The 19,115-nt window shown below is 37.0% G+C and overlaps 3 protein-coding genes across 3 annotated transcripts; 1 reads left to right on the top strand and 2 right to left on the bottom strand.

The window, feature by feature from the left end:
- Positions 1 to 2,916: 2,916 nt before the first annotated feature.
- On the top strand, positions 2,917 to 6,778 carry LOC113712737 (putative HVA22-like protein g). Its single transcript, XM_027236283.2, has 7 exons — positions 2,917 to 3,243; positions 4,355 to 4,395; positions 4,488 to 4,586; positions 4,671 to 4,727; positions 4,842 to 4,905; positions 5,007 to 5,213; positions 6,217 to 6,778. Exons 2-7 carry the CDS (start codon positions 4,364 to 4,366, stop codon positions 6,616 to 6,618), a joined length of 861 nt encoding a protein of 286 aa, XP_027092084.2. The 5' UTR covers positions 2,917 to 3,243; positions 4,355 to 4,363; the 3' UTR covers positions 6,619 to 6,778.
- Positions 6,779 to 7,475: 697 nt separating this feature from the next.
- Positions 7,476 to 12,195, bottom strand: LOC113712736 (transcription factor E2FC-like). Its single transcript, XM_027236282.2, has 13 exons — positions 11,711 to 12,195; positions 10,400 to 10,586; positions 10,270 to 10,323; positions 10,044 to 10,129; positions 9,776 to 9,864; positions 9,648 to 9,702; positions 8,801 to 8,853; positions 8,671 to 8,721; positions 8,539 to 8,587; positions 8,393 to 8,458; positions 8,217 to 8,293; positions 7,896 to 8,067; positions 7,476 to 7,773 (listed from the first exon to the last, which is right to left on the bottom strand). Exons 1-13 carry the CDS (start codon positions 12,035 to 12,037, stop codon positions 7,699 to 7,701), a joined length of 1,341 nt encoding a protein of 446 aa, XP_027092083.2. The 5' UTR covers positions 12,038 to 12,195; the 3' UTR covers positions 7,476 to 7,698.
- Positions 12,196 to 13,224: 1,029 nt separating this feature from the next.
- LOC140015468 (uncharacterized) lies at positions 13,225 to 18,392 on the bottom strand. The gene is made up of 13 exons (XM_072068071.1): positions 18,114 to 18,392; positions 17,861 to 17,988; positions 16,976 to 17,099; positions 16,643 to 16,724; positions 16,500 to 16,570; positions 15,714 to 15,755; positions 15,502 to 15,626; positions 14,678 to 14,771; positions 14,423 to 14,525; positions 14,163 to 14,344; positions 13,975 to 14,080; positions 13,780 to 13,866; positions 13,225 to 13,541 (listed from the first exon to the last, which is right to left on the bottom strand). The coding sequence occupies exons 1-13, from the start codon at positions 18,239 to 18,241 to the stop codon at positions 13,452 to 13,454; spliced, it is 1,362 nt and encodes a 453-aa protein (XP_071924172.1). The 5' UTR covers positions 18,242 to 18,392; the 3' UTR covers positions 13,225 to 13,451.
- Positions 18,393 to 19,115: the final 723 nt, after the last annotated feature.

Below are 19,115 nucleotides of genomic sequence, written 5' to 3'. Positions count from 1 at the left end.
GTTTTCAAAAGATTCGTGGCATTTGAGCATCGCATGATCATACTGGATGTTCTTCCATATTTTTCTGAATGTACGACGGCCACCATTTAAAGTTGAAACAAACAATTCGAGTCCTGGAACCTCGTGACACGTTAGTTGTCTGGTTTCAGCTACCCAATGCATGCTCCCATTTTTTTAATTAGGAATATGCATAGGCCTGTTTGCAGTCGCAAGCAAGCAGGAGCAGGAGCAGGAGCAGGAGCAGGAGCAGGAGTGCATATATGATATATGGTCATTATACTACGTACTAAACTCGTCTGCTTTCTATTAGTATGTTATTCTTTACTCATTATGTCTATGTATGCATCTTCATACACTTGCATTAAAAACACGTCTTAATTGATAATAAGTCAACCGAAACGTGCTTCAATTCCCATGAAAATCTAGCATGGCATCCCAGCCCTTCACTTTTCCTTTAGTCCATGTTACTTCATTCACAGCTTGCATTACTTTTTTCAAGGATGCTACCCCCTACTGCCAGCACCTTTTGACTGACGTGTAAAATTAATAATGTATTTTAGTTAATCACAAAAATCCAGCCTTTTTTAATACGTGGCCACTTTGGGGACTTCAATCACTTCGAACTTCTTGCTTATATATTGTCTTTGTGAAAATACTTTTTTTTTTTTTTAAAGAGGCAAACAAAATACCAGGATTCATTTCTTTGCTTCTTTTCTCCCCAACATAGATGACGCTTGAGGTTGCAATCGACTCGAAATGTTTACCGGCAATTTGATCAACATCGAGCTCGAGCCTAGCGGTAATATATATGAATTAAACTCCAGCAGTCATTTGTTCGACTCAATTGTTAGACGAGTCATTCGAAAAACTCGAGTTGATGTAAAATTATAAAAATGTCTCTACATCAATTAAGATTGAGCTAACTTCGAATTGCTCGCATGCCCAAAAATCGAGCCAAGTTCTCGAGTCAGAAATGAGTCGAGTTCAAACGTTCATTTTTCTAAGTCAAATCAAGCTGAGTTTCATTTTTTTGACTTGATTCAAAACTCTATTCAATTTAACTCGTCCGCAACCCTAAATACGGTATAACTTGACCCCTTTTTTTTCTTGAGGGTATAATATAACTCGACCTGGTCTGGTGCAACTTTCCCCAGTATAGGGGACATGGTATAACTCGAACCCTTTCCAATTAGGATATCCACTAAGGAAGGCATAATGGCTATATGGTTGATCCCACAAAATGTGTACATGTGATTAAAAAAAAAAAAGCCAAGGAACTTTAGCCCGTCTGATTTGTTATTTTCTACCATTTTTATAAAAAAAAGTATTATAATGATTTGATGTATATAAAATAAAAAATAATTAAAAAATATGTTTATGACAAGCATATTGTTTTTAAACAAAAATAACAATTCAAGCAAGGAGATTTCACAATACATTAAATTAAATTAAATTAATGTCGTACAAATACCATTTGCTCATCGACATTGAAATTCCTTAAGGAAGGCTTTCATCTGCCATTAGGGCAACTGGTGTAGCGATCACGAGTTAGATGTACAACTCACTGATGAAGAAATGCAATATATAGATTAGCATTACAAGGTATTTGATAAGATTCAATTGTTTGTTTGGATTGTAGATTATTTGTAAAAATTTATTTGTTTGTATCATCAACATATTTTTTAACTATATTTTTATTTTGCGTATATTATATCAAAAAAATATTATAGTATATTTTTTTTAAAAATTTCAAATAATCTATTATCTTTGGAATTTGGATTGCCATTTTTCTCTAAAAAAATTTTATTTTTTCGCAAATATATTTTTTTAATTATCTTTTTATCTCACATACATCAAATCGTTATAATATACTTTTACTTAAAATTTGAAAAAAAAAATCCAAACTGGCTTGACTCTTGTGCTGAAAATGCTATGACTACTCCATCTTTCTCATTCCCTATCCAATTCCCGTTTTTGCATTGTCGGGCATTATGCTGTGACATAGAGCTATGCACAAAGTGGAATAACCTTTACAATCTTCATTAACTGAGTGATTATCTGCTGAATTCCATTTTTTATCTCAACATAATTATGCAGTAATTGGTTTTAAACAATCCAATTTAGTACAAAATATGCCTATAAGTCCTTTTGTTTTTTTGGGTGGTTGAGGAGAGAAGTTAGAAGACCATTAATTTCTTGAACCACCCGCGGGTTATTTGTAGTGTTTTCTCCTTTATGGTTTAGTGGGCCTCCCATGTATTATACTTTGCCCGTTATCTGTAACGATTAGATGCGACTTATCCAGAGGTACCTTACTCCTCCTCCCGGCAACGGCAAAAACGAAATTCCTCCTTTCAACTTTATCATCCATCTTTTGCAATTGTCTGGGATCACGCACCTGTGACCGGGGCTACTTCACCATCGCTTCATTAGACCAAATTGCCCATCGGCCATTTGCACCTTTTAACAATCAGGACCCATTTACAACTTATAATTTTTTTTTTTTTTTTAAATAATGTAAGTATGAGATTTTAAATTGACGATCTCTCTTTTAACCTTTTTTCCTTTGCATCATCGAATCCGTCTCTCTCAACAGTTACAACTTACCTAATAGCATGGCACTATGTCATGAAGATGGCTATGACAGAATAACAAAAGACCTTCCTTCGCCTTCACCTTTAGACGGGCAAAATCGTAAAGCTGCACAGCAGCGTGAAAGTCCTTGGGTACCCTGCACGTGATGTTAACACTTTTCTTTTTTTTGGTAGGAATGAATGTTAGCACTTTTCACAATAACATCCCAAACGAAGCCCGGTGGGCAGCGTATTAAAAGTTAAAAAAAACAACGTTCATCAGGTGACAAAAGACAGACATCCCAAAATAAAGAGCAATAGATATACCCACACTTTGCATATCCAACCGTTCATCAAAGAAGCCTCACGATATATTTATGCTCCCCCACGCACAGAATTTCCCGCACCAGTACCGAACTCTAAATAGCAAATCCAGCCACCAAGGATTTAAATCCCCTCAACAAGAAAACAGATGATAAATATAAAACAGATAATTTCAAACAAAACTACGCTGTAAAATTTCAGCAATCAGCTCCGCTGACATCGCAACCGTCCGCCGCGGATTATCGCCGGCTTTCTTCTACGTGCCGGCTATCTACTCCGAATTAACTCCACCACTCTACGATTTGCTCCGCCGCTCATTACTAACGGTCATTTTCCAATTTCAACGGTAACTTATTTGTCAATTGTTGTCTTGATTTTTCTCTGGCTATCACCTCCCTTTTTTCGCTTTTTGGGGCGATAGTTGTCGGTTCTTATTCTGGGTTTTTACTGTCCATGCTTCTGCCTTTTCTTCTTCTGTTGCTATGTTTTGAGATATTTAGGGTGCTATTGCTATTATTACTTCTGTTTGCAGTGCTTTTGATTTTATCGCTTTCTCTGTTTGAAACAAATTAGGAATGTATTTGTTTATCTTTTGTGTATTGTAGCAAGCAGTTTGAGTGGAGTAACATTGAAGAGTTTAAAAGTAGTGGCCAGTGTTTTGTGTGCCCTAAGTTTTTCTCTCCCCGAAGCAACTGAATTTGCATCTAAACGATCACTGTCGAATTTTCATTAAAACAATCTCTTGGAGACTTTTCATATTTTGCATTTCCGGTTTTGTCATCTTTTGTTTTCCCAGTTGGCTGGATTGTTTGATTCAAAAGGCCCTGTGATTGACCTTTAAAGAGTTAAGTGATCATGAAATTTGCTTTGTGTATTAGTGCTTGGTTTGGAAGCTGAGGAAAGGAAGAATGGGACAAAACAATGAAGGATAACTCTTGTCTTTTGTAAAGAGAAATAGTTTCTTCAAAATCATTTCGACCACAGTGATCCAAGAAATGTCTAGACAAAAGTAAAAGCAGAAAACAGTACAGAGCAAAGTTTTGACATAAAGTTCTGCAGCACCTCATTTCGTGAGTGTTGGTTTTCTGGTTTTCTAAGCCTCAGATCACTCTCCTTGTATTGCATTTTCTTTTGCCACCCCAAGCAGGAGGAATATGTCACCTAGAGTTGGATTGCTGTTTTGTTGTTTGTGACCAGGTTGATGTGAGGTTTTCAATGAGATTTACTTTGTTTCTGTATGAAATTTACCTATGGAATTGGGAGCAAGTTATGCACATGCTTGCTTTAAAACAAAACTGGTAGAGGTTTTGCTTTTGCAGCTGATGTGTTTATCTGCTTTTAATAGTTGTTCCCAACTTCATGCTGCTGAAGGGGTTTTAGCTGCTTCCAGTTTTATGAATCCTTTTGTTTTCCAATGTAGAACTGCGTTTATAACTTTTTACTTTTTTGTTAATTAGGTAATCAAGATGATTGGGTCTTTTCTCACCAGAGGACTTGTGTAAGCATTACATCCCTTTTCAAGAAAAAGATATAATACGCTTCTCTTTGTGCTTGTGTGATTTTCTTATTTTTCATGACTTTCTTCTCCAGGATGGTTTTTGGTTATGCTTATCCTGCTTATGAGTGCTTCAAAACTGTGGAGATGAATAAACCTGACATTGAGCAACTTCGCTTTTGGTGCCAGTACTGGTAATATACTGTTTATGTATGTTCCTGTGAAATTCTTATGATGACAAGTATATTGGTTAACTCTGCCTTGTCCCTTCATTGAAGGATATTGGTTGCAGTGTTGACAGTTTGTGAGAGGGTAGGAGATGCTTTTATTTCATGGTAAGTAATTTAGGGGGTACAATGGTGACTTACTTTTATTACTGTTTGCTTAATTAACTTTTTTGTGTTTGTTTCCTGTTCCCTATTTTAATTAATTTTCCCTTTGTCTTGAAGGGTCCCAATGTACAGTGAGGCTAAGTTGGCATTCTTCATATATTTGTGGTTCCCCAAGACTAAGGTCTCTACTTTTCCTTCCAGAATTTCAATTAAAACTTTTCAAACTTTTTCTCTCTTTTTAGTGTCTAATTTTTTACAGTTTTGGTGCTAAACATATGTCAGGGAACAACTTATGTTTACGATTCTTTCTTCAGACCTATAGTCTCAGAACACGAGACAGAAATTGATCGTAATCTGTTGGAATTGAGAATTAGAGCTGGTGATATGGCGGCTCTATACTGGCAAAAGGCTGTTAGTTATGGTCAGACAAGAATATTTGATGTCTTGCAGTATATTGCTTCGCAATCGGCTCAGCCTCGGCCTGCTCAGGTATGAATGTCTAAGTATAATAGGCATCTTATCCCATGGTCATATCTCCAGTGTGACTCTGTTTCACATATGAATTTGTCTGGTTAACTTGCTCAGATCTATGAATTTGTTGAGAGTAGGACTATCCAATTTTCCATTTTCACAAGTTAGTTGCTCATTCCCAGTACTACTTTTTCAACAATTTATGTGAATCCTTGACTACATTGACAACTCAATAAAGAAGTCATGGCATACTTGAATGAATATATATATCCCTGAAAAGAAATGATGATGTATTAACACGACGTGTTGCGGTGTGAAAAACTTTATCATAGTTTTATCTTTAGCACAAAATTAAATACTTCACTTTTTGCTTGAAAAGTAGCTAATTAGCAGACTTTGGCTAGAGAGCTAATTGCACATAACATTTCGAGTGCAATGCGTGTGTTTATTATTATTACTATTATTATTATTATTATTATTTTACAAACATAAGGAGGACAGTTTTAGCTACAAACAAAATCAGACTGAACAAACTGGTCCTATTGTTTGTATGCATTAGACATGATGTCCCACTATCTTTCCTCTAGAAAGGCCTCTTATTTTGGATGGCATTCTGCGACCTCATTATTTCAGTTGCAAACAAATAGTGGCTTACGAATTCATAATAGGATGTTTGTAATTCTTTCAGGCAACATTCCATCACAGTGACGTTCACCTATATTACGCCATGTTATCTGGTGTGGTTGTCTTACAAGTGTTCTAAAATTGGATTTTGGAGTCTGGAGCACACTTGAACCTTAAGGACATTATGCCTCAATACTTTATCTGTATATAAACCTTATGGACGTTATACCTCCATAATTTATCTGTATACTCACTTGTGATACAGTGTCTATCTGGAAGTTATTTATGTTGCCTGTAACCTTGGTTGTCCTGTGAATGAATCGTATGTTCTTTAATTCTCTTGTGCTGTTATTTTAGAAAGTTTTCTTAATCATAAGCTTTTACTTTTGAATGACAGACACAACAAGAAGGTGCTAGAGTTCGACAAAACAATGCACCACAGGTTCGTAAAGGAGCTGCTACATCAGTGCCACCGGCTGAAGAGACCCCTTCTCCAGCTTCTAGTACATCTTCAAGTGAGAACCAAGATGATGTGTCGGAGGATGTTGCCCATTCACAAGCGCCTTTAGCTGATTCTTCTGGGGCTGCCCTAAATGCATTAAACACAACACCAACGGAACCCCTTACTGAAACCACAAAACCTACAACCTCAAAAGAAACTGAGGTTATGGAGATTGATTCAGCTTCTGCGTCCGGAGCAGAAAATGCCAAACCTCGGTCACAAGAGACGGTCATTGAAGAAAGCGTTCGGGTCACGCGTGCCAGGTCAAGGAAACCACGTGCTACATCTAACCGTTGAGTAGAGCTTGCGTCCTCCAGTATCCTTCCTAATTTGTGAATTGTGAGTAACTAGGAGGCATAGGTTAAGAGATGATAAATTGTGCATGTACATCGTTGTTGTTGTTGTTGTTGTTGTTGGACGACTCGTCAGTTATAAATGTTCAAGATTTTTTAGTTGATGGATTTTGAGTGGCTAGGCCGTGAAAGCTATAATTGATTTAGATTAAAGGCCGAGGAAACAACGATTTAGATATCTCTCGTTGCTGTGCTTTGGGTAACTCGCGCTAAAGTAAAAGTTGGGGCCGAGCACCGCTTCACGATCAGGTAATAATACGGCTGGACCTGGGCCCAACAGCTGCAACAATTTGGGGCCGTTGACGGTAACGGCGATGATGACGCTATTTACATTGATTGTTACTGGAGATGTGGGACCCACAAAATGGCGATGGATTTGGAAGTCGAAACAATTGTCACTCACTGGTAAGCTTTGTCCATGTATATGAACGAGGCCGTTTTATTTGTGTCAAAACTCCCAGCATGGCCCAGCCGTTCTTCGCTGTAGAAAACATGTGATACATTTTTGTTTACCTCAACTTAGTATCTCGTACTAAGCTGTTCATAAAGTATGTTGAAAGCATGTTCGGTGTTGAGGCAATCAAGAAGACAACGTAAACATGATACTATTGAGGAGGAAAAGCAGAAATGCAGGTCGGAATGGGTGAAGAAGGCAAACCATTTTAATGCCACTACAAGGCCCGTTTGAGTTAGATAGCAACATCAGCCTTGGAAGTGAATCAACCATGTGATGCATAGCAATTGTATCAAAAACGGCAGAAAGGGGGCAAAAAAAAAAAAAAAAAAAGACGAAGAATATAGTTAATGAACCTACAATTCATTAGCATTTACTGCATGTCAATTTTACACTTGAAGGAAGGGATGTGGATTGTACAAGTCCTTCAAGGAAAACTAAAATAATCAATGATCTAAACACAAACCTATACTTTTAATGCTATATAAATAAATGCATGTACAGGTGAAATGGAGAGCCTCGTTGATTTTGATCCTAAACTTCTGCAATACATGGATAACGATTTGCCTGCTAAGAACATTCTGTACCCCACAGATCTGTAGCAGTGACCGCGTTATCTGATCGCAGCCAGTAGTCATCATTAACCTGCAGGTCACACAAGCAAGGTATTTATTAGAGGGTGGTAAAACTTCTTCTGAATATCTGTAGCTTATTCCCTTTTGTTCTCATTCCCTGCAAGGTAAGTCGGTTTGGCTGGGAAAACTTACAGCCCCATCCGATGGGATTATTTTATTAATGCCAGATACATCAGAGCTCTGCAAACCAGACGCATCTGAATAATACGCGTCGTCCGCCCCTTGTCTGCAACCATTCACAACTGATGAATCCAATAATTTTCTGCGCTTGACCTTCACATCCTCATGATGTCCTCCATGATTGCTACGGTCATAATGATTATCAAAGCCATCAGAAGCTGGAATACATGCATGCATGCTTCTGAATTTAAAATGTGAAGAAAAGGAAGTTGAATCCGAATGGTGTCTCTAGATATTCTCAGGGTAGCTTGTTTGTTCTGAGAAAAAAGATACCTCAAGAGATACAAATCAATAGGTCCAATGGTGCTTCGAACAATAAGTTTGTACTGCCTTTCTGAGAATCTGATATCCTGTTCAGATGCCAAAAAATTCCAATCAGCACTATGAGAGGCCAAGGAATCCAAATCTTTAAAGGGCACCTCTCGGTTAAGTCAGTACAGAAGACTCACTTCATCAGGATCAGGAACTTCAAGAGTACTAGCATGTGGAGCTTTTACAGCGATAACAGTTTTATTCTGCGGAAAACATACAGCATAAACATCTCAAACATAAAGGGAAAAAGATATAAATGCAAAGAGAAACAAATTTAACTAACCCTGAAACATGGCTGGCTCATGATATCTTCCTCAGTCAAATAAAGGGTCCTGGAATCAGTCCAAGCAGATGAACACTGTGATATAAGTTATGCATCCAGTAAACAAATAAAACGTAGGAAGACATTATTTACCTTTGAGAAGTTCCAGCATGCACTAGGGCATTCATCTTCTCAACCATTTTCCTGCAGGATAAGATCCAAGCCAAACATTTAATCCTAGGAAATTTACAAGAGGCATTCTTCCATATGATGATTATCAAACCTTGTGCAATCGTCAAGCCTGCAATCTTCAGCAAATAAACATTCAATTTCAGCCTGTCATGGAAAACAAAAGGTTATTGCAGTTAAAGCCTCACCACAAGTTTTCTTGTAAAAAAAAAAAAAAACTTCCAAACGATTTCTTTTGGTTGATTTTTTAGAAAGGAAAGGGATTTGAAAGAAAAAAAAAAAAAAAAAGGAGGGGACCAATAAAGGGGGGAAAACAAATATGATTCAGTTAAACAAATTTCTACCACATTCACATGATAATGACAATAGTTTTGAATTTTTTAATAGTCAACATGTTTCTCATTTCCATACAAAAAATTCTTGCAGTTGGTTACAGTTTTAGCAAGCTATTGGTTAAATCTACTGCTTTTACACAATCACATAGGGATTGACACGTTTTTTTGTTTTTGGCACCACTTCAGTTAGATGGTGGAAATTTTGAGAACGGCTTCAAAATGCATTACTCCTAGTTCCTAATCATTTGTTTCTCCCTTTCAAGTGGGCACGGGAGGGGTGCGTAATTCAAAATCCATTTTTAGCTACAGGAAGTAGACAGTAATAGACTATGCGTCAGCTTGCAACGAAGGCATTAGAGTAGCAGAAGCTATATGGTACCTCACAAGTTCCTTATTGGAGTACTTTCTCAAGAAGGATGGTTTATCCTAAGCTTTGCCCATTTCAATATGAGAAGAAAGATAGTTGTCCAATGAGCCAAGTATTTTGACTTAATCATGTGCAACAAAATGAACAAATTAACAAGGGCATAATGATAATCAGAACACAAGTTGCATATAGCATTTATTTATGCATGTCCATAAAAAGGAACATTGTCAGCAGATCACCTTCAGAATGATTGCTTGATTATTCAACTCTTCCGGTCCAAACATCTCATATCCCCTGATATAAAAATGCTAGTATCATAAGTCAATAAAGGCAATAAAATGGAACTAACAAAGGTTAGCAACATTACTTCCAACGTATGTGACTCTTTGTAGTCTTTTCAATTAATCCTACTCCTTCAAGGACATTTGTAATATCATATATTCGCCTTTTCTGTACCTGTAGATAGAAAGCAACCATCTGAGATAAATAATAAATAAATAAATATTACATGCATTTGGCATGCTGTGAAACAAAAATAGTGGTAAAAGAATAAAAACTCCTTACTTCAAAATCCTGTCTACTAAGGGTGGAGAAGAAAAGATATTTTGCAAGTAATCTTCTATAAACTACAATACCTCCAACAGATCTGCAGCTCTATTGAGATCAAGGCATCCATCCTCAGCTTCCCGTATCAATTTAATGAACTTCTTTGTCAACAAGCCTGCCAGACAACAAAGACACGACTTCCGGAGCTTTTAGTACAAATGCTTGGCATAAAAGAAAAATAATGCATCAAGCCTCCCATGCAGGAATGTTATTAAATTGGCTTTTAACATCTAAAAATTCTGAAATCTGCCTCACCTAGAGAGCTGTCATATCGGCAGCTACCTACCACGCCCACATTGTCAAGAACCTCTGTAAGAATAGAATCAACAAGCTATTAAGAAAAGGTTAACTGTATAAGGTCTAATCCGACTGATATGCCATTAACCTGCATTTGGTTCCAACGTTCCTGGTTTCACGTGATTTGAGCCTCTTGCTTTGCTGCATTGCTTAGCTTCAAGGAGAGATACTGGCAGCTTAAGTGAAGCGGCATTTACAGCTTGAGTAATGTCATGAACCGAGCTAGTTTTACTTGTGCCTTTATTAGCTTCAAAGATGCCATGCTCATTCGTATGCTTCGCAAAAATGGAAACGCATTGTAATTAATATGCTCATGGAATACAAATTAATTGCTGACATTATTAAATGTTTTGGCAATCTACAATGCAATTATTGACTAGTAATTTGCTGGTTCAGGAGCTCAAATATCTATAGATATGCTAATAAATTATTGCAACATGTTATCCGAAATAAATACACTGATGAAGTAGAGTTACAAGCATGAACTAGCTAAAGCAGAAATTACAATTTCATGCAACAAAAGTTGCAGATTATAGAACTAGATGTCTACTAACCATTGCTCCAAGGCATGCAATAACACAACCATTTTATCTGAAGTCGTGAAACTTAAATCCACAATAAGATTCTCATATAGCATCTCGAGACCACAAACTCGCTAACCAAAAGTTATACAGATGCTGAAGGTAATCACTTATATTAGGGTACTTTACCAATGTCCAATACTTCAATACTAATTTTACTTCTAGAACTGAAATCTTGTCCAACCAGGAGATAGCAAGTATGATATGTTTTTGCCAGCGGATAATAGAGGTTAATGGTGACAAATTCAACCTTTTTGACGCCAAAATAATTTTAAAGAACAGCAAGCTGGCAGCTATCCAAAGATGTAGGAAGCTTATCGCGCTTGCTTATCATGTTATCATGTTTTACACACACGCACAAAAACACGCCAACAAACAAAAACTGACGTGAGAATTTAATAGTGAAAGGTTCTTCTTAATTCCTCGACATTCGTGTTACATTTATCATGGTACATCAGAACCTCAAGCATGATGTGAAAGCGCAAATTAATTATTAAACCTCCAGAAAAAAAAAAGAAAGTAAAAGAGAGAAATCAAAGAAGAGAAGGATTACCGAATTTTCTTTGAACCCACAATTACATAAATCTCAAACATAAAAAAATTACTGAATAATCAAAATCCAGAACGGAACAACATTTAAAAAAAAAATTTCTTTGCTTGATCACACACTTCAAAGATACTAAGCCGTCAAGGCCGTCATACATTCGCGTACCATAAAAGGCAAAAAAAAAAAAAAAAAAAAAAAAACCAATTCAACTGGAAGCTCAACCAGGGGAATCAGAAACAAAACCCACCAAAGTCAAGAAGCAGAAATATACCGGAAGACCGAGAAGTGAAGGTGAATTCCAACTTGTGAAGGAGTCCTTAGGCTGAATATCTAGAAAATTGGGAGCTATGCAGTAATTGATAATAGCAGAGGGATCAGCAGCAGCAGGAGGAGAATGTATGGAGGCAAAAGGGTCGAGCCGTTCACAGACACTGGACGGGACCACGGGAACCGAGAAACGATGTTGTGGCTCCAAACGAGGAGGGGGAGGAACAGCAGAAGCTGCGAGGGATAAGTTGCCGAAACTGCTGTTTAAACTAACGTTCAAATCAATGTCAATGTGTCTATCCCTACCTCTACCATCACCAGAGGTCGACATGAGGAGGAGGAATTCCAGGGGAAAAGCCCAAAGAGAATGGGAGAGTCTGAAGACGAGACCGAAGAGGAGGAGTTTTGAAAGATCTTGTTGGTTTAGGGAAAACGAGCGGAAAAATAGGTAAGTGAGTCAGTGAGTGAGTGTGTGGATGGCTACCTACCGCCTGCCAGGCGGGGGAAGTCTTATAGTCTGTTGGCGGTGTGCGTCATATTTAAACTCCCTCCCTTTGAACTCCTTGGGCTTTTCCCGGTTTTTGACAAAATGACGGCTGAATGGGCCAATTAACCCCTAAATATGAGTAGGATTAGGGCACCAAGACAAATACAAGATCCAACATCAACTTAAACTGATAGAGGGATTAGTTAGGTGACCGTGAAATCTTTGTTTAACTCTCAAATCCTCACATTATTCTTTTCCAATTGTAACGATTGAGATCCGCCATTGAACCAGAAAAAGGAAAAAAAAAAAAAAAAACTCTTAGATGAGAGCATGTGAAAATATGATGAAACTAAAAATTAGTTTTTGGCAAGAGTAAATCTTGTGTATATTAACAGTGTAATCTTTAAACTTGTTGAATATTTAGTACTTGCAATCTTTTTAGTTATTGGTGGGATTCAGTTCGTCAATTGGTATTTGTTTAGTCATTCGAATAGTGACTTGGTGTCTTTTTAGCTACGCATTACACACCTCGTATGGATCTAGCTTGACTAATTAATTTAATCTCAAACAATATTTACTGTTTGGCAACTTTTTAAAATTGTTTGAGTTGAACCAAAAACCAACGTCTCAGCCATGCACAAATTAATGAGTGGATCGATTTAGGCTCCATTCCAACTTGTGGCTGACTTGAGCTTTGCTCGAATGATAATGGAGCCAAGTACAGACACCATTGCGAGTTAGATGGCCAGTAGACTCTTGGCCTTCACTTGAGTTGCGATAGAATGAGGCCGAAGGCAGTGTTTGGGTTGATGGCCCTTGGGCTCCGTCTATGGGTGATTATAAGGAAGTAAATAGCCCAGCAAAGATTTGTTCATATTACCAGATCTGGCCCACGAACTTTTTCTTCTCTGTCAATCCTTTGCTGCATTATCTTTTACTGGTGCCGACTACGAGACGCCCATAGGGAAGTTCAACAACCCCACCCCCTCTTCACACCAAAAATAAATAAATAAATAAAATGCACAGCAGCATGAGAATTCCCCTTTAGATTTGATACAATCCTCAAGCAGGATGATAATTAGCTCATCCGTTGAAAAATGTCTACAGAAAAAAGCAGACATCACCTAAATAATGTTACAACCAATTATTTTCTGAGAAATAGCAGGGTGAGATCTAAGAAAAGGAACTGCATGCTCTGTTAAACGAATGGTTAAGATGCAACAGAAGGAAGGGCACAAATCTAATTTACTACAAGTTGCTATTTGGAACCAAATATCCTAGTCCCGCTCAGTATATACCCGCCAGATGTACTCATTTGCATGTGTGGGTGGGTTCTGGATGGAAGGACCTGTGTTGTAAACTATCATTAAACATCCAGACGAGCCGCAAAAAAGTGATAAATACACTAACAAGGAAAAGGAAAACATACGCTTTGGAGAGACCAAAAAATGATTGAAGCAGCCAATATGTCCAAAAGGATAGTTCATTAAAAAACTAATTTCTACTCAACAAATGAAACTCGATTGACCATGCCAATTTTGAAGGAAGCAATGATCAGTAAGGATAACCCAGGAAGTAGAACAGACCTGATATTCACGTAACCAGGGTTCAGATATTTGCAAACCAATAGCCATTTTCCCGACCTGCAAATTGTGCATGCAGAGAGCAAGAGGCTGCAATGAAACAGAAAAAGATTCTCAATAGCTTTTTCTGTATTTAAGCCCATCTCAAAACAAAATATAAAATGTCCAAATTGAGAACTTTAGAACATAAAAAAAAACCTGCTGATACTGATGATAAACTGCAAAAGGAGCTGAAAATGACAGCAGAGGGAGAAGTTCTTTGACCATGCTCCAAGCATCAATTTGTGGAGCAGCGATTATTAAACTGAAAAAGAAATAAAATTCAGACCATACAGCCAAAACATTGCGTGAGACGGTGAACAACTCATGTGCATGGAAAAGTCAACCTGGAGAATCCATTTTCCCTCCATGACTTAATAGCATCCAGTGGTGCCTTCTGACCGACCTTTGTAGCTTTACATGGTTTGACAGCTAGAGAAGCAGGACTAATGTCTGTGTCGCCATCTTCAGAGGATATCATAATTTCACCCATGTCCAGAGAGGGCACAGAGGAAGAAGGACCTTCTTCCTGAAAAAAAATGGCCACCTGTAAGTTAAGACGCCATGAATTGAAAAGCAGCAAGGATAACAAGCAAATGTATCCTACATTTGACTGGCTTCTGGTACCACAGGCTTCTTCCAGTTGGCTGCTTGATACTGAAGTTACATTTGAAGTTGCACATAACTCTGTCAAGGAGGAATTTACAATCCTAGAGCAAGGAAAAAGCAGTAACAAAATATCACTGCTACAAACAAGGCAATAGCTTGAAACAACCTAGAAGGACACTAAAATACAAGCTAACTTGGCTCCCAAAACCCACACCACTAAATAGATTGAAATCCAAGCACAGAGAGAAGTTACCTTTCACAAATCTCTGTACCAAAGTTGAACATCCGGACAATATCAATGGGATACGGTGTAATTCCACGATACGTATTGCACACATAACCATTACCTGAAAAAAGTATGCATCTGATGACTACTAAACTGATCACCACTGGTTCTCAATACTTTAAGAACATCTAAAGTATACTTTAACAGAAAACTCAATTTGATAGTCTGGTTTACATACAAATTACGATGGGATATATTTAATGGGGCATTAAATCAAGAAGATAATCCAACTGAGCCAAAAAATAAAACCAATGAAACCATGCCAGAGATGGAGAAAATAACAGCAACATTACAGTTTCTATCAACCTAGGAAACAGGTGCATGATCAAGAATAACAAAGCTAACTAAGAAAGTCACATACTCGACTAATAAGAATGTGAAAGAAACAAAGGACAAAAAAAGACACTTAGCTGTTCACATGATTGCTTCATCAATTTATTATTTCCAACCCAAGTTAGTAAAATCAATACCAAGGTAGAAAATTACAATGCCAAATTTTACCATCAATCAAGCTGTACATGCAATTTACAAGAATTTATATCTGAATTCTAAGAGATGGGAGGACAAAAACCTCTACTTAGTTCAACTTAAGTTTTTACCCAATACCATGAGCTACTTTCATCAGTTTGCCGGTTTATGCCACCTTATGGAGTTCACATGTAGCATCCTGTGCTCATAATAGTAATCATGAATTTGATTTAGTTTCATTGGTTGCCATTAATGTATCATATGCAGGTACAACAAAAATTCAATCAGAAGCATATATCTTTAAGTAAGAAACAAAAGCAGACCTCCCAACCTCTCTGCCACAGCACCAGTAAGAAGTCCACCAACCATATCCACTACAAGCACGTCTGAATGTGAAGTTACACTAGCCATCGACAGCAGAAGAGCTAATGCGTCCATTCGCAAGAACCTAACCATCATACAATTAAGTTTGAGACACAAAATATAAAAAATATATTAAAAAAAGAGTCAAAGCTGGACATCATGACATCCTTACCCTATTTGTTCTGGACGTTTTTTGAAGTATGCCTCACATATGCTGCAAAAATAAAAGCCCAGTTACAAAACGTTAGCAAATAGAGATCACTATTTTTGGGAAAAAAATGCTTTGAGCTTTTAAAAAGGTAAAATTGGAGGAAGAAATCATAAAATAACATGTCTCAAGGAGACTGCACCCTCAGCTCCCATTTCAAACAAGCAAAATTACAGGAATGATATCACTAGTTCAAGTAAAGTGGTTTTCCCTTGAAGGCAGCATAATTAGGGTATTAAGGAAGCGAAGACAGTTAAAAAGCAGACAAGATGACCATACATCAAACAATCTTAAATTGAAGATAACCAACAAATTATCGCATTACAAACACCGGTAAACCTTGGCTAAAAGAGTTTCTGAGCTCATTACGGGCTTATTAGAACAAAATAGAAACATCAATGCACTTGTGATCCCTTCGATTGAATCTACTAAGAAAGTTTTGCTGAATTTTGGTTCAGCCTTTGGAAAATATTGGCTTTAAGGCAACAGGAAATAGAAACATCAATACCCAAATTCACTAGCAAAAACTCTGGTGCTCAGAGATTTCACCATGCAAACAAAATGAGCATAAATATGAGAAGCTAAACTCATCAAGAAAACAACAACCAAGCTAATATAGCAGGGAAAAGGGGTAGTTAATATTATCTGCAAAACAAGCTTTAGTAGCAGCAAACATAGAACATTTGAGGGAAAAAAAAAAATTAAAAGCTTAAGCCTCTAAAGCAGTGCAAGTAAAAGGTATGAATTAACCTTCTTGCAGTAGGACGCCTTAAAAGTACTCTGGGTGAGTATTTCTTCTGCTTCTTAAGACGGTACTTTTCCTGCATATTAGAATGAAGTTCAGCATATGTTCACAGATGTTTCATTCTTTATTACATATATTCCCAGCTTACCTGTGAAAATGATGTCTTCTTTTCAAATGTTGCACTATTAGTGATGAGTGCTTCAATAATTTCAACTCCACTGGCTCCCTTTCTGCATCAAAGTGATTAACTTTATTCTCTTGTATTTCAATGGAGGTGGACAATTGGCCAAACAAATATAAGAGATTCACAGCCTCACAAGGCGGCACCAGTTACAAAAGAAAGCATATGGACAAAATTTAGGTTGACCAATTTCTCGCACATGATTATACAAAATTATGGTAGTTTCTGTAACCCTTAAAATCAAGTGATACTATTTGGTCAAAAGATCAATGATTGTAAAAAATACTTAAAAGTTCTAACCTTCTCAGCTCATCTATATCTTCGCCTGTAAGAGACTGGGCTGTATTATTATCCATCAATTCTCTGTTGTCTTTGGAACCATAAACTGTAGGAGACTCCTTTTCCTCTTGAAGATCATTACTACCTGAAAGTGAAAATTCGGCAAAATGCTCAACACAGTTCTGGAGAAAGTTTGCTAAAAGAAGTGTTTTTTTTGGGGGAGGGGAAGGAACCCAAAATTCAAGATAAAACCAAAAGCACCTCTCATGTGAACTCCGAATTGCTAAATTTAGAAGAAAATGACCAAATTTCACCCCCCCTCACACTTTCCCTGTACGCTACACACATTGTGAATATAAAAGGAAAAACCAGAATTCATTTTATGATTGTGCTAGCCTTCTAATCACCCACATTTACAGTGATCTGTCAAATGCATACTCCCAAAGAAACTTTCTTGGGTACAAAAGACTGTTTTCTGGGGGTCTATGAGCTGACACTAGGAAATTTGGCATGAAAACTGCCCTCATTCTTAATTTGAAGATATGGCAATTGTCAAGCATCTTGTACCACTTTATGCCATCACTGCAAGTGCAAAATGTAGCCTACTCTTTTCAAGAAGTGTGGAATTTCAAATAATCAGCAAGTAAAGTCTGATCAAATTTGAACCAGGCTTACAGCAGAGGATGCTAATAATTTGGACCATTTAATATAATCTGATCAGGGTTCATATTTCAATATTTCCATACAAAATTCATATTTTTTTTTTTTGTCATTTTAAAGTAACCAAAAGAACAAAATAAAGAATCCCCCGAAACTGCCATGGACCGATAGAGTCAGAAGAGGAGCTGAATTTAGATTGGATGCTAAGATAATTGGAAAAACACAAATTAAATTAAATAAGTAAACCTTCTGATGTCGAAAAAATGCGAGACAAAAAAGGCCCATCTGTTCCGTTCTCTACTTGAAACAGAGACCCAAATGGACAATTAATCAAAGGCTGAAGAGAGCACTTCTTATTTCCAACCTTCAATGTACTGCAGGGGAAGGAAATTAAAAACCAATTAACTTAATACTCATCGATCAACATTCCAAAATTTAAATCGAATTTTTCAAAAAAAAATTCACGCAATGCACTAATTGCGCGGCTAAGAAAACTTACGCGCCTGCAGTCAAACGTTCAAAAACCATTCGTTCACCATCGTTGATGTCAAGCAAGATGCTGCAGCCTTCCCAGGTCAATCTAGCATTGTTTTTACTGGTAATTTCCTGGATTTTATTTATCGACATCTTTGGATTTTGATTTTGATTTTTTGAAAAAAAAAATTAAATTTCGATATTGGAAGATTTCAAACGATTATTGAAAAGATTAAAAGAGCTAATAGGCTCTGATTAAGGATTTGGTAATTTTTGGGACATCAAAGATTGAAGGACTAAAACCCTAGAAAAGGGTTTACCGGAAACTGGAAAGTAGTAAAACAATCGGCTCCAATCTGTGCGCTTCTGGGCTGCTATTGTTGGATTCTCGGTCTATTAAATGGCCCAACTATTTGGGCTGCTGAATGGGTAGTCAATGGATGGCCCACTAGGTCCAGTAACTTTGTAGTTCTCGACTCGAGTTGGTTTTTTGTTTTTTTTTTAATTCTGTCTTTTATTCTTGGGATGCATTTTCTACTAAACTTAATGCTTTATCGGTTTTGTTGGAAAGTCTATTGTGTTGTGAGCCAGCATAGCAATTGGTATTCAATATATTTTGAAATTAACCTTATAAAATTATGTTGTGGAATAATGACATTTGATTTAGCTAATTGCAACACACCCAAGAGGTAATATTCAAATGCCGAATTGATCTATCAGTTCTGTCCAAGCTAGTATGTCACTTGAGAAGAGAAATTAACAGGAAACTTAATTATTGGTTTTACGAATAAGTACTGGTTTTGTTAGCACACCCAATTTAGTTAGTATTATGGATCTTTTTATTGCGCTCAACTTATTATGTGAATGCATCCATTTACGTTTATTGCCTTCTGCATGCAGTTTTTACATTTTCTGATTAACTTTTATTTTTTTTAAAAAAAAACTACACTCTGTTTAACTGGACCCATCAATTATATTGCAAAAGCAAATATATTATTATTAAAAAAAAAAAAAAAAACATTGATGG

The sequence above is a fragment of the Coffea arabica genome, chromosome 10e (assembly GCF_036785885.1).
Source record: "Coffea arabica cultivar ET-39 chromosome 10e, Coffea Arabica ET-39 HiFi, whole genome shotgun sequence".
NCBI classification, from domain to species: Eukaryota; Viridiplantae; Streptophyta; class Magnoliopsida; order Gentianales; family Rubiaceae; genus Coffea; species Coffea arabica.
The sequence above is the reverse complement of the archived record's forward strand: the minus strand, read 5'-3'. Positions and strand labels throughout refer to the sequence as shown.